The 15,828-nt window shown below is 38.4% G+C and overlaps 1 protein-coding gene across 4 annotated transcripts in view; it reads right to left on the bottom strand.

Moving 5' to 3' along the window:
• ptprda (protein tyrosine phosphatase receptor type Da) overlaps nucleotides 1-15,828 on the bottom strand; it is a 167,272-nt gene that overhangs the window by 55,317 nt on the left and 96,127 nt on the right. For all 4 annotated transcript variants that reach the window (XM_088015914.1, XM_088015916.1, XM_088015915.1 and 1 more), the window contains exons 5-6: nucleotides 10,349-10,537; nucleotides 2,357-2,467 (exon numbers count right to left, since the gene is read on the bottom strand). In XM_088015914.1, the coding sequence (XP_087872040.1) occupies nucleotides 2,357-2,467; nucleotides 10,349-10,537 (300 nt within the window). The remainder of the gene's footprint in view (nucleotides 1-2,356; nucleotides 2,468-10,348; nucleotides 10,538-15,828) is intronic.

The following is a 15,828-nucleotide window of genomic DNA, read 5'->3' as shown; positions in this document are numbered from 1 at the left end:
ACGTCCAATTGTGTAGCTCAATTGTCTCGTTTTGTCATTTTGCCTCTGGAGGCCCGACAACAATATTTTTTAGATTTTCGCGTGTTTAAGTAAAGACTTGTCAAAGTGTCTCAGCACACCAGCCTGTGAGGACTGAAAGTTTGAGACCCTTAAACCATTTGATTAGCTTCCCAAAAAACTTCAAATACTAGGTCTCCTTTTTCATTTGCTTTCTCACTGTCAGAAGATTTTCATGGCTGTACAACAACGGTTGGCTAATGGTCATCACAGACTATCAGCATTCTCTCTCCTGCAGGTTCACACATGTGTTTTTAACAGGGTGTGTGTTTAACAGGGCATCCCACATCAAACTAATGCAAGAATAGAAATGGTAATAATGACAAACAGAAGGTTGAAGAACTGTCGGCTTTTTTTTCCCCACCAACAGTGGGAAGAGTTTGGATTTCTAATGATACGACAGCAGTGCAGCAACACTAAACTTATAACAGGACGCATCTGGAAAGCAATATCCTCGATGTCGTCATTTTACCAGGAAAAACAAGATAGTTAAGTAATTAATGTAATTAAAGAACAGCCTTAGGTTTCAGTAGGTAACAGTATCAAACCTGAGGAGTAAAAATTTCACATTTTTTAGCCAATTTACTTTTTATTTTCAAAATAGGAAATATTTTGTTCCTCGTCCTTTCTACCAAGTTTGAGCAACAAAAAAAAGAGGGAAAGTATTTATCACACAGATTTATCTCTGTATATGTTTCAGTTTTCCAAAAATGTTTTTAAAGTATTTATTCTGAATTTCTGTATTTTTCCATTAACATTTAATATTTGTAACGCCTACTCTTTCATTCCATTATTTTAGTTGTTTTATTTTTAATGACTTTTTTATGTTTTTCTTTCTGATATTTCTCTTGCTGCTGCAACAAATCAAGTTTCAAACACAGATGGACAAATACAGGATTATTTAATTGTATTCTAGAGTATCCCTCAGGATACAAGACAACATTTATAGTGGATAATGCTACCTTTCTCAATTATTTTTATTTTATCATCAAGAAAGTATTAAGGCATCATTATAATGGTGTTCAACAGTAACTCCAAACTGACAAATGGTTTCTGTTTTACAAATTGGTGCGTCACTGCACCATCCGTTGTGCTCAAGAAAGGAGATGGAGGGAAACAGATGTCTTGGCCTAAAAGGGGCTGAATTAGCAAATTTTGTTTGTACAAAGTGACGTTTTGCTGCAACTATCCCAGATCAAGAACTTAAAAAAAAAAACAGACACCAACTACTATACATTTTGTTGTTGCAACTGATATAAAAAAGATGATTTTGTCTCAGAAGTGAGCTTTATTTTTCTAATCCTCTTTCTTACAGACCCCAAAAACATCCCTAAGGTCAGTAGGAATTGATACATGGTCGATACTAAACATTTCATAGTGTGTGCGAAAAGACCAAAAGTCTTTTCTTACACGAAGGGGATAAATGCAACATTATTGTCCCCTGAGACATGTAGAGCTCAGAAGTAAAGCCTTGTATGTCTTCACTATCCGTGAGGTGATAGAAGGCCCAATAAAAGCAGGTTTAAAAACCATAAATGGCCACAGCGTTTGACGTGAGAAAGCAAACACGGCTTTGAACTGGGTTAAAAGGTGAAGAGATCCATCACCCGAAAGCTCCTTGAAGGAAAAAGGACAATACATTCTTCTGCTAGCCATTTTAAAATATATTTGATAATATTTTAAATTAACTGTGCTCAACTAAAGTGAAGTAAAAACGAAGGATTACTAAATGCTGTTTAACCAGAGTAAATTATAAGTTAGGGGGAAAAAAACCCTAACAGCTCTGTCTAGGCTGCTGGATGAACAGTACTGTACTTAAAAATACCCGTAGAGTAGAATTAATTGCCGTTTCCTGAATCTTTCAAGTTGCATCCTCAGTAATGGGATTACAGGTGCCCTAGTGTTTGTCAGTAGGGAGGAGGAAAGAAAAGGATCTTTTCACAGCTGGAGCTGATGAACGAGGTCCGTTCACTCCCTCCACCAACTCCAGCAGTCAGCTTTTTTAAAAGCAATTAGTAGATACATGCTGCAAGCGGCCTCGTCACCGGTGTTGGACTCGGGCTAATCAACGGAAACGGACCGGAAACACATAACAGAGCAAATACTGTAGGTTCAAATCAGTGCAGGTAAGGCAAGTGCAAGGAACAGAAAATAAACAGTAATAGAGCATACTTACAGTGACCTCATAGCACACGGACCCTTGCAGACAATGTGGCGATTTAATCGCTCCTTATCAGGTTTTAAAGGCAGTGTGATACTAATGTTCGGCGAAAACAAAACAGGGGAGGCTGTTTCCTACCTCTGACGTAAAGATTAGCCGGGGCAGAATAGCGAGTCCCGTCGTTGTTTGTCGCCACGCATTCGTACTTTCCCTGGTCTGGTTCCTCGCTGTGCTCTATCTGCAGGGCTCCTAGTTGGAATAACAAACGAGGGTAACAAAAGGCAATGTGGTCAACTCGGTTCACAAAATGACTTATCTTCTGCATTCTCCTTTCATGTCTGAGGTTAACTTGCTTCAGAGACATTAAGTTTTAGACTTTATCTGCTAGTCGTTATTATGCGTCTCAAGTAAAATGGGGACTTCTATGCATGTGGACAGCTGCAAATTACAATCATGCAAAACATTGTAATACAGCTAAGATTGTTTATTTCTATTATCAGAGCTAAAGTAGCAAACCAAGAAAAGAGTAAAAAAAAAAAAAAATAATAAACGGAAAAGAAAGTAACTCATAAAAACAAGGTATACCCTATCATTTTGATTTTTTTTTTTCTGAGTAAAAAAATGGCAGATTGTGTTAAAAAAACGCACACGCTCATCTCAGTGCCAATTAGGCATGGGTTGGTTTCTGGTGTCAAGGTATACAATTTTATTTTATTTTTTTTTTTAGGTTACAGTGTAAAAGCAGATTTTGCTGCACACTGGGAGCCAGCTGGCTAAAAGAAGACTACAATACATTCCTCTTTCATCCAAACTATTCCTGTCTTGGCCTTTTGCAACTTTGTACCTCATTCGGTGGTATGCTTTGGGTCCAAGCTTTAATTTACTGACTGATATCTTGAGATATTGCTTCAATACTTTGACAAAATTTTATTTTCTTATGTCATATATGTTGTGAGGATCATTAGTCCCTCTTGGTGTACAATCACACCACAACATGATGCTGCTGCCAGCATACTTCAGTTGAGATGATGTTCTCAAGTTTGCCAAGCTTCTTCTTTTTCTGACATCTTAATAGCCAAAAACTTACATTTTAATTTATTTAGACCTAGTGTAATGTCTTCAGAAATCAACTTTTTTGCTTGAATACTTTTTTGTTGCGTTTCTACTAATAGCTTCTTTCTCTCTGAATGGTCTTTCAAGCCCAGTAGGAAGAGGGGTTTTTTCTTGTTTCTTTTTAGCCCACCTTGACTACCTAATATACAATCATCTCTGGGACACAGAACCCATCTTCTTCCTGAATGTTGTGATGGCTGCACATTATTGTAGTGCGCATATTCACGTGAACGGAAGATTGTTGCACCTTCTGGCATCTGCAAATTGCATTAAAGGATGAACCAGAGAAGTGGATGTCCACAATTTCTTGAGATTTTTCCACACAGGGAAGCAATGATGTTGCCTTAAAATAAGCCAAAACATTCCTATCTGGACTTTCCCAAATTGTTTAAAAGGGAATATTAGTGTATGTAAGAGCAGAGAAGCTGGCCTATGTCTGAAAATGGTAGACCTAGCCCCAGAGGTCACTAGTGACAGGGCCAAGTAAAGACAGAGGATCGATGCCATGAATTCTGTACAACTGGAAACAACGAGAGAAAAGAGCAAGCTGCAAAAGTCGGACTTACATTTCTGGCATTTAGCAAACTGAAATACTTTTGGCACATCTAACTGGCCTTTGACACTGAAAAATTGTATGATTTAATGCCAGTCAATGAGACAGATGGTTGTGTGTTGCTATCCAGTGAATGTAAATATCTGATTTCGACTGTATGCAAAACATTTAAAGAAAAAAAAAAAAGAAATGTTTTAAAGCTACATTTGGTGCGCTTAAACCGACTAATTTGCTGGCTTATTCTGCTTATGTTAAGTGCTGTTAATATATTAACTGTGTACTTTTACTTAAATCTGGATATACAATTATTATTTTTGCAGTAGTAAGAATAACTTCTGCATTTTTTGCTTTGTGTTTCTATCTAAATACCTTGATAACAAGAAACCTTGGCATTTAACTCAAGGTTCTGACACCATGAGAGCCTCGTACCGACCCATGCCTAGCGCCAAAGACAACAAAAAATACAAACGGCCGATTTTTACTTTGAATAAGAGGGGCAACCCATCAATATACAACATGTCACTGGACTGGTCAGTATGGGGATGAGTGATACTGCTTCAGGGAAACATGGATCAAACAAAAGAGGTTTACAGTATAAGAAAGCAGCGCAACAAGGGAGGACAATTTAAAAAACAAAACAAAAAGAAAATTTAGGTATGATTCTTTTTTTTTAGCATATTCAATCACAGATCAGTTGTAATATTCAGCCTATGGGGTAATTTGGACTTCACCTGGGTGAAGTATCTTTGGAAAAAGTAAAAAAAAAAAAAAAAAAAAAAAAAAATCAGCAGCATGTGCAAAAATTTGGTGCTGCTCAGATTAGCTGGAAAAAAAATGTTTATTGAATCGTTAATTCAGGCAGAACCAACATATAACCCTCTAACAAAAGGTTTGACATGCAAATCTTAGCAAGAAATGTATGTCGACACAACTTACAACCTTCTGACAACCCTTAGCTGAAAAATAAAATGCAATTGTATTAGAAGACAAAATTCAAAATGCGGCCTGAGCCAACAAGAAAGTATAACCATCCACTGCTTTAGCCACAAAAAGACACCCATAAAAATCCACCAATGGGATCAGCAGTGTGGTGTCACATGACTCAAAGAAAAATGGCTTTATGCATCAACAACTCTCCCGCTCCATGTCACACGGCAAAAATGAACCAATCAGGTCCTCGCCAGACTCTACAGTTTGCCTTTTCCCCAAACCCTGAAGAAAAAAAATTAAAAAGTCAAAAAAGATTTTAAAAAAACCCAAGAAAAGTAAGAAAAATAGGTGAAAGAGGAAGGTGGGAAAAAAAAGCACCGTAGAAACTTTATCAAAAAAGTGGTTGTTTGGGCTTTTTTGTAGAGGTACAGGAGAGGAAAGCAAACAGAAGAAATGGGAAAAAAATAGTTTGCAAAGATAGAAAGAAGTCTTTGGGAGAGGTGGTGTTAGGTCTTCCACAGCATCTGCGCATGTCGGGTTTTTTTTGTGCTGAACAAGAAACAGCTAAGGGGGGAAAAATGCTTGGTTGTTTTAGTTGGACAAAAAAGAGGGACACATGATTGGCTATGGCCAAAAAGGAAAAAAAACAAAACAAAACAAAAAAAAAAAAAATGAGCATTAAAATAGTTTTGGAGGAAAAAAATAAAAACAGAATTGTCATTGTATATGCTTATTAGAGCCAGGGCAAGCATATCACAACTGAGCTAAAAGAATAAGAAAAAAACAACCAAAAAAAAAAAAAAAAAAAAAACAAGAACACAAAGGAGTAAATAAGGCATAGACACAATGATGAAATACAATTTTAGTGAACCAAAACCAGGACAAATAAGGAGGATGGGTCCATGTGAATGAAATGGTATTCGGTCTTTGTAAACAGGACAAAAATGGGAGCGTACGGATGGCTTGACAGCAAGAATGAATTTGTATTATTTTCATTCTTTGAACGTCAGTTCAGCACTCTTACCTCTTATTGGCGTACCACCTGGGTGGATAATATGAATGCAAATAAGATTGGAAAGAAGAAGCATTAGTACGAGTAGATAGAGGTTGGGGGGCTTTGGAAGAAGAATCAAATTAGACTCAACAGGGTACGTAAATAAAGGTACTACAGGAAAGAGAGAGGAGAGAGAAGAAGAGAGAACTTTTCTTTGTGTACTCTATTGGCAGAGAAAAGACAGGATTCATCATAGAAAAATCATAAAGTCAGAAGATCTTGTGAAACACGTGGGGGGGAGGTGGTGCCTTTTTTTTTTTTTCTTTTCCCAAAGTGGCTTCTGAAGACCATCTACTGAGGGGGAAAAGACTTTTCAGGACTTTGTGCATGAGACTGAAAGCGGGCGGACCTTTGGCTTTGATCTAGAGGCAAAGCTGGCCGCCTCCCTAAAAGCTCTTGGGGACTTTTTCCCTACTTAAGGTGCTGGTGTTAAAACATTAAAGTAGTGGATAAGTGAGTGAGGAACAAACATGTGAGGATTGATTATTATTCAGGTCAGTATGCGACAATACTTACAGTACTATGAAAAAATAATTACCCTCTTTCAGATTTCTTCGTTTTTTTTTTGTTTTTTTTTTAACTTAATTTTGTCACGTTAAAATGTTTCAGATCTCAAACAAATTTTAACATCTGACAATTACTCCCTGAGCAAATACAACAAGTGGTTTTCAAGAAATTATTTAATTTCTCAGGGAATCTGACCCTGCATGGGAACCTAAACCTGATAACTGTTTCCACCACCATTGGTAGCAAAAATGCTGGCGATGACGCATTTACATCACTGTTTTAATTCAGTATTAGAAGGTTTTCAAGTACATAAATCTTGTTTATGGTCACACCACCACACCTAGAACTGATTTAAGGCGAAAATGCTAAGGTACATGTGATGTTTTTTTGAGCCATTCAGTGATGGACTTGCTGGTGTCTGTTGCATTATTGCCCTGCAGCATAAAACAAGTGCACTTGAGGTTAACGTCACAAAGTGGTAGCCGGACATTTTCATTCAGGGTCTTTTGCTCAAGAGCCGAATTCATTCAGTTGCAGTCCCAACGAGTCATCCACATTACAAAGCAGTGCCTTTATAATGCAATGTATCAGAGTGCTTCCTCCAGGTTGGGCATAAGGTTCTATCCCAAGAGGTCTTGTTCATGAATCGTGAAAAAAAAAAGAGTGGTAGATTGGTGTGAAATCTGTAGCGATGCGAGTGCTGTACTGCTTTGTCGTAGTCAAGAAAAAGCAAAATCGAAAGGAAAAGTTCTTGGTTTATCTGGTTGATTTATATTCCTACTAGGAATGGAGTCAAGACCAGTTCTTATTAGACTGAGACCGAACTCTCCAAAGCCGAGACTGAATGTTTAGAGTTCAAATAGTATTTTAGGACACTTTTTCTTTGGGGAGGAAGGCACCACAAAACGCAAGAGTTAATGGGGGAATGGTTAGTTTCTCAACCAACATTTCTTGTTGGTATTAAGCAAATAATTGCCATAATTAACTAATATTTAAGTTATTAAATGCAGCCAAGCATTGATATGCATTCTCTAAACTGAATTCATCAGCTCCGTTGCACAGTAGTTGCATAGAGAGTAATAAAGACTTATCATATCGGCCATGGAGTCAAGGCTGTGTCTTCAGAGACCAAGACAGAGCCAAAGACAAGGGGAAAAAAGCAGGAGAGATCAGTCTTGAACCCGTCATGCCTGGGTCCCTCCCTCATCTACAGTCATGATGCCAAAAGAATGAGATCGTGGATACAAGCAGCTGAAGGGCACTTACTTAAAGATCAGAGATTCTCTCGGAGGGCCCCAAGTGGCTGTTTCCCCCCCCCCCGACCCAGCCCCAGATAAAGCTGATATTTGTCTGATATTACACTTTGTGTGAAGATCTGAAACATTTAAAAGCGACCAAAGGAAAATAAATAAATAAATAAAAAAATCAAGAACAGAAGAGATTTGTAAGGGGCAAATACTCTCTCACAACACAGTAGCCTGAAGCTTGATGGTTAAAATTCTCAAGATAAGGTGGTATTACAGCTGGCAGTGGTATTAATAGCAGTAAGACAGTTACACATTGTGAGGGTAAGGGGAGAGTGTGTGTGTGTGTGTGTGTGTGCGTGCGGGTGTGTGCGTGTGTGTTTTCTAGCCCTGACACTCTAAGCTATCTGTTAGTAAAATGCATGCCATGCATTTTAATAGTTGTTGGAACATGGAAATTAGTGGGGGTGATGTGTGCTTTGGAGCTAAGCACTTACCAAAGGATTCTGTAGAATTTAAAAATATAGAGAGAAGAAAGACAGCATAAGAATTATGATTATACTCCTTAAGTACGTTTAGTTAACAAGGTTTGGTTAATGCTTTAGCAAACTGCACGTGAATAAAAGTCGCAAGTTAGAAGTTAAGGTTAATCTGACACAGTTCTACTGAAACAAAAATAAACAACAAAAAAAACAAGTCAGGTTAACACGATGAGTTAACAAAAGGAAAGCTGTGAAATCTGTGAAGACAGGTGGTCAAACAGACAAGACGTCCAATTTAAGAAGTTATGCTATTGGGTTATCAGCTGGACAGAACTGGTTAAAAGTTAGAATAGTTCTTTTCTATTGATATATTAAATGAAAACAAAACTGGCATTTACACATTAAAGCAGGGACTACAGTGCCTTGCAAAGGTATTCGCTCCACTTCGGCTTTCTCACATTTTGTCTCGTTACAGCCAGTAACTGCAGCCGGCATTTAAAGTGATAGACCAAGAGAAAGTAGTGCTGAAACTGAAATAGCATTTTTCATTTTCACTAATAAAATCCAAAAAGATGCGCTTCTTTACGTCTACAAATAGTCTGGAATATTCTTCTGAACGTTTTACAATGTCTTCTATAAAAAAAAACAAAAAAAACAAACGAAAAAAAAAAAGCTTATCCAGATAGACTGACTGGTGGGCATTTAAAGGACAACTTTCAAATCTCGCCAGAGATTTACAACAGGGCTTGGTCAGGACTTTGATTAGGCCATTCAAAGAAATGAATATCATTTCCTCTAAACCACTTTATTGTAGCTCTGGCTGTACGTTTAGAGTGATTATCTTATTAAACGGGCTAAAGGTGAAGTCTTCTGCCTCATCTATTATTGACAGTTAAACCCTGGTATTTACAAGGTTAGAAACCACAATCATATGTCAATACTTGAAACCCCAACAAAAACCTTTATAAATACCAATTTCAATTGTTCAAGCATCAAATGTACCTTTACATGCCCACAGGGAAAACAGATGCAGCTCCAATGAAGAAGCCTACGTCTACAGTCTTCCTTATATTTACTTTTAGGTGCACAACATCATCACCAAAGAAAATAAAATGTTTCTCCTGGATTGGCTGCTCTGCAAATCCCAGCCGATTCCAAGCTGCATTTTTTGGAATAGTTTAGATATGCTCTGTAAAAAATAAAAAAAAAGAAACTGTGAATAAGTGGATTTTCCACAATGTGGAGTCACGTTCCACAAAAAAAAAAAAAACTACAAATACTGAATTGCGAATAAGTGCACTATACATACATTCATCTTCCTCTCTTCCTCCATGGCAAGTTTATTTATCATTGGTGAATAAAAGTATCTCCAGAGCATGATCCTTCCATGCTAGACTATGTTTTGTGGGAGTAGTGTGTTCAAGTTTGTTACTTTATGTTGGTCTATCAAATAAAATACAATCTAAATGGACAAGTTTGTGGTTTTAAGGTGGAAAAAAATGTGACATTGAACATTTTAGATTTTTTTTTTTCCTTTTGCATGGCACTGTATAAAGTCAGAATGAAGGGATAAAGGGAAAGCTTTATGAAGTTTTACGCACTACTGTGGCTGATTAGTTTCAAGAAATAAACTTCTTCTCATTGAATCTGAAATGCTCTTAAAGCAAAACATTGACTGCAGGACAAATATGTTAGGATAATTAAATTGCTTCTCTGCGTGTTCTCCTACTCTAAAAGCATGTGCATTAATTTGTGGGCTCTGAATGTGGCCGAATGTTGACTGAAAGGTGTAAGTAATGGGCATAATGGTTCTAAGAAATACTGCACCAATGCAGTGGAGAGTAAAACCAAGATGAAAGAGCAGAAAAAAAGAAAAAAATTAAGAACAATTGTTTGTTCAGAAAGTCACAGCAGTGAGCAATGTGGGCAGAGGTTAGGGCGAAAGCCAGCAAACACAGAAAGGAAACAATCCCAACAGCTCATGACAACACTGGAAGACAAAGGGAGACGCACATAAGACAGACAAACAGGGATGTACAGCAAGTAGAGGACAGGAAATAGTCGAAACAATGCCATTACCTATAAAACGAAAAGCCAAATGAGAAGTTAAATCATGGGCAGGAAGAAGAGGGGATGAAAGAGCAGAGGATATAATGTGGGAGCAGATCAGATAGAAAGTGAAAAAAAAAAAAAGAAAGAAAGGAGTCTCCCTGTTTGGTAATTGAGTTTTCAGCAGAGGAAACCTACCTGATCTGAGCTGCTTAATGCGTCCGTTGTTGTTGGTGGTGTTGACGGGGAGGAAGTCTTTGAACCAGGTGATGTCTGGGTCGGGGTTGCCGCTGGCGGCACAGAGCATGGTGGCGGTGCGCGTTCGCTCCACCACCTTTAACTGTGGGCCCATGTCTATGGTGGGGAAGCCAGGGGGCAGCTGGTCCTCTGCAAAACAGGTTGGAGACATTTTGGGCAAGATGTCAGAGACAGCGAGGCGGTGGTCTTAATGAACCCATGACCCGGTGGCGGGGGAGTAGAAATTAGGCCAGACTGTAGAGTAACAGAAAATTAGTGAATTTAGAACAAAGGGTTTTTTATGCTGCTAATTCTCTGTGTCATTTTCCTTATAAAATTGTGACAGATGAATAAAACGATTTAATTAGCTGTGTTTTAAAAAAAGGGTTACGCAGTACGTAGAGGAACCGATCTGACAGCGAGATGCTCTAGAAATGAGCTTTAAAGCTCTGGACCTGTTCTTGAAATTTTAATTAGTTCCCCACTGAAACATTAAAATCCCCTCTGCTTCATGGGAGACAGAGCACACACACACACACACACACACACACACACACACACACACACACACACACACACACAGGAGCAGCAGGGAGACGACTCATCAAAGCCAGGGTCGAGAGAAGCGCGCGTGCTTCTTTCAGCCAGCTGACCAGCAGAGACAAGCAACAGATGTGGCTGATTACTCTATGCTCTGAACATCCGGAGAAAATTCTTATTAAAAAGAACTTGGTGTACCTTGATACCGATAACTGACCCAATATATTAATGTGTAAAAAAACAAACTTCCGGTATAAAACTAGCATGTCGAACAGACAACCAAATCACACAGTATAGGCTGCTGGTATTTATTCATGCAAGCCGTATCTGGGAATACTGTTTAAACAAGCTTTTTACAGACATGCACAGGCCTAAATAAAGTAACTGATAAATTTTGCATTGCTTCTGGCGTCTCCATGGACTGATAGTACTGTAGTCGGAAGGGATGACTTCAGACTACCAGACTACCAAGCTTATGATGGGCAACAGCCGCTAGTAAAAAGCCTTTTTATGCAGGCTGAACTGCAGATATACGGGCTCGTGAATTAAATCTGCCTTATTTGTGGGACGGCGCGTCTGTGGGCATTTAAAATTTTAACACATTAGTTATTTACACGCAGTAAAAGCAGCAAAAAAAAAATGTTAATCTTCCTGGATGTTATTCGACTCAAGCAGCCAGGGTGTTATTAAACCTATCAGCTAAGTGTGGGCAAAATGCAGGTAAATATGATTTCCTCAAAAGAGGTTGACATTTCCGAAATGTCAACCTCTTTTTGTAGTGGCAGCATGCTGAAAGAAGAAGGGACCCTGACACCCCCGACTACAAATCCATTCAGGTGAGGTGCAGCTTTGATGCTCTTTGATGATGGCAGGTGGCTGCGCTGTGTTGTCTAAGCTGTCTTGTTCCTGTCCGTGTCTCAATTTTCAGCCTGAACAGGGCCAGGGGACCGTCTCGCTGCGGGTTGAGATGTGAAAGATGATAAACTCACAGGGCCCCATTTGCTCCAAACATGTTTTTTTTGTCTTTTTTTTTTTATCAAAACAAAGCCTGCAGCAGCTTGCCATTCTTTTTGACGAAGTGCGTTCGGCTTGTAGCAAGCGGCTATCTCTGAAACGCTGCACGTTTAAATATTCTATGCGCCATAATATCCCAATTTGCAAAACGCCTGCCTCTCTGCAGCGACAGCCAAGTCTTAAACTCCCAAACAAGACCTGCTTATTCTGACTGCCAACGAGGCTAATGCACACCTTTAAGTCTTCCTTTTCCCGCTGCGATGCGGCTAATTAATATCTTCCCTTGCTTTCGTAAGCGGCGCTGTTTGTTTTTGAAAATCGCTCCTTCATTAAATTTTCATGAGGCGTCATCAGTTTGAAACCCGCTTTGAGATGCCATGTACTGCATGCAGCAAAACGACAAATGTGGCCGTCATCCAACACCGCCTTTGGTTGTCTGGCATGGAAAACCACTTCTGTGGATAAATCTTCTCAGAAATAAGACCGCATTGCAAACAAGTGACTTCATACTGAACTGCAAAACTTTCCCGACTCTGTCAGTGCGTCCTTGCCTGAACTGGTGTGAAACTGAAATAGTGTTTCAGACATTTCAGAAGATTAATTACCCAAAGCGGAAAAGTTCAAGCCTTTACAAGGGTGGAAAGCTACAAAAGGTCAAGAAGCTCGTACCAAGTCATTGCAGAAAACTGTTCAGATTGATGCAGTCAAACACATTCGTAGAAAGTTGAGTGGAGGGAAAAGTGTAGTATGAAGAGGTCAACCAGAAACAAAGAGAGCATTGGTAAGCAAAATCGCTTCAGCATGAGGTCAACACATCAAAGCCACTGTGCATATCCTGAACCAGAGACATTAGACGTGTCTTGTAATTCCCAGAACTTATAATTCGGTCATCTCTGAGAGTACTGCTCTGGGGTCATTAAAAAGTCAGTTTTTATTTTTCACTTTTTTACTTCTATTCATCCAAAGACAGATATTTACCTAATCCAATTCTCTGATACACTTGCTTCTTTCACCCACATAGAAAAACCAGAGAATATGGGTGATGCGACTTACCAACCAGGGTAAGTACCATTCTTTTTTTTTGTTTTGTTTTTTTAACAAAAATAAATCTTCTCTCACCAAGAAGATTTTGGTGGGACTGATGTAATCTTTTTTCCCCAAACAAAATTGGAATTGGAAAATTTGAAAAAAAAATACAACCAATCACATCAACTAACAGTTTCAGATTTCATGCTATGTTGTAAAAGTAATTTTTCAGTTTTGAAGAAAAATTGTGGACTGTATTTAATCTTCTCTAGTTCAAAATAGTAAGACCTTAAAACTTAAAACACACACAAAAACAGCAATAGCAAAACTATCTCTACCATGCTTTGTTCAAGGCATCTTTTACGTCCAGACCTAAAGCAAGAAATTGCTTTAAAAACTGTGAAACAAGATCTCACAACTTTGTCAGTGGCCAATTGAATCAGTTAAAAATATGAAAATAATTCAATGAAGACTGTGCTGAGTATTTCACTTATTTTGTACTGTAAATCAGAATGAAAAGACGAGCTGTGGTTCCATAAAAATCTTTAGTCGTGCTCAGAATGTTCTTCCTTTGTGTTTTTATGTCTCTCCAATGTGAACATTACTGCAACTCCTGGGTGGGTATTCAAATTTCAGTGTTTTTATGGGGAACTCTACAGTCTGCATGGAGAAAGAAATGTTTTCAATGGGGGTAAAAAAAAAATAAATGTTGGAGCGCTGCAGGTGAAGCAGGTAGAGCAGACGCTCCATAAACTGTGGCTACAGTCCCGGGTTTGACGACTGGACCCGGGCCATTTGCTCCATGCATTCCCCCATTCTCTCTTCACTCCCTTTCTTGTCTGAATACTACTCAATAAAAGCCACTAGCGGCTCAAACAATAAAATGAAATAAAAACAACAACAAAAAAAAAGGTCAAGTCAGTCAACGCCTAAAAGTGCTCAGACTGGTTTAGGGTTACGGTTGGCTGGGGTTGATCCTGGTTGGTCCATCACAGGTCTAACATCTGTCTTTTACTTATATACCAACTCCTACAGTTGACTTTTTCTGATCACGTTTATTGTTATTTAACTGTGTGAAAATCTGGTTTTGCCGTCATTTTGACCACAACGTCACGGAAGAACAGATGTACCTCAATGGGACTTTCTTGACTAAAAATAAAGGTTTTATGATTATTACTATAACAGAGACACTCGGAAAAACAGACAATATTCAAACAGCCGTGCAACTAAGCCCTAATTTAGCATCTCCAATGAATCCAACATGCATGATTTTGGACTGTCGGAGAAAAGTGGAGTACCTGGAGATGGTTGTAGCAGCCAAGATATGAAAGGGCAGTGCTGCCAGAAACACCGTTCCACGGGTCTGGGGTTTCAGGTACTAAAGGTAAGTTAAGTATTTTAACTTAGAGTTTAAAAAAAGATTTCTGATCTTTTTTTTTAAATACTCAAAGGCTGGCAAAAAATATGAGTGTTGTTAACTTATGGAAGACGTTCAGTCTCAGAAATAACTTAAGTCGCAGTAAGAGAATAACCATCAAAAAGTAATTTTACTTCAAAGTACTTTCTTCCTTTTTTTTTTTTTTTTTTACAAAAATAAAGATTTTCAGTTGTTCAATAACTAAAAAGAATTGTAAAATGCCTTATCGTTTTAGAAACTCCAATGCCTGCTCAAATGTAAGATACTGAAGAGGGGAAAAGGGTATTAATTGGAGGTATTTCCTGTCCCGGCAGCCTGTTCAAGGTCAAAGACACAATTAGTAGATTTCTACAGCAAGTCCAAAGCACACCTGATCAAACACAATAGCCAAAAGCAGGCCTACAAGCATGGATGCTTGTTGAATACAGTAATTGGATGTGACAACCCATGCGAAACTAAATGCAGCTGCTGTAAAAATTGCAATGTATTCAGAAACAAAGTGCTTGGGAGACCTTAATTTAGCTGTCCTTTAAAAACGTCCAATGCCGCAGCATGTTTTGATTCTGAGTAAAAGTAACTGGAGAACACAGAGTGGTTTAAAGATGTTTTGGCAATTTTTTTTTCTTTTAGCAAAGATTCTGGATTTATATCTGTCTTGTAAACAAAACGTGTCGTCAAACCCAACTCATCCTACGTGAAACTGGTCTGCAGACTCCTAGCAGGAAGCTAATATGACTCCAGGCGTAGCATTTAAAATTAATGGACTGTTTCAACACTTTCTGGCCTTTTGAATGCATTGCCACTTAGCCCAGAAGTACATTTTACTGCTGCTTTGCAAGCTCACGCTCACTGAAAAAGACCACAAAGTCTTAACATCAGCAGTTTGGTATCTGAAAACTATTTTTTTTTCCCTCTTGCAGATTGCGTGATTTAGATAAAATAAACCAGTGTTCTGATGTTCTCAAGCTGCTCCTATCCTCATTTATTTCGCTGTGAAGCGAATTACCACTGTGACAATAAATAAAGGGCAGGGAAATTGAATACATCTGGTAGCTTTCGCCGTTATTAACAAGGCTCCTCAACAGAGCTGCGGCAGTATTGTCCTTTGAAAGCCGGAGATTTAAATTAAATCAGATTAATCGCAGTTTAATCACAGTTGCTGTTTGTTTTTTGTTTTTTTTGTGGAAAAGTTGGGCTATTGACAAAGCATTAAAAGTAAAGATTGAGATAATTAATGAAGCCGGGGCCAAGTGGCTGGAGGTTTTTCCCATGTGCCATGTTTGCATTTTTAGTAATTGTAGGACCATTTTCAACCTAAAAACATTTTTCACAGAGGACCAGATTTAATAGTACCACAACATAAACTCTGAGCTGCTTTGTGCAAATGAAGAAGAAGAAGAAGAAGTAAAAAAAAAATGTTTTAGGTTTGTGTTGAGATGGCTTG

This window comes from Poecilia mexicana, unplaced genomic scaffold (assembly GCF_051168715.1).
Source record: "Poecilia mexicana isolate PSO_F unplaced genomic scaffold, ASM5116871v1 scaffold_18, whole genome shotgun sequence".
NCBI classification, from domain to species: domain Eukaryota; kingdom Metazoa; phylum Chordata; class Actinopteri; order Cyprinodontiformes; family Poeciliidae; genus Poecilia; species Poecilia mexicana.
Note: the sequence above shows the minus strand (reverse complement) of the source record. Positions and strands in the feature narration are given on the sequence as shown.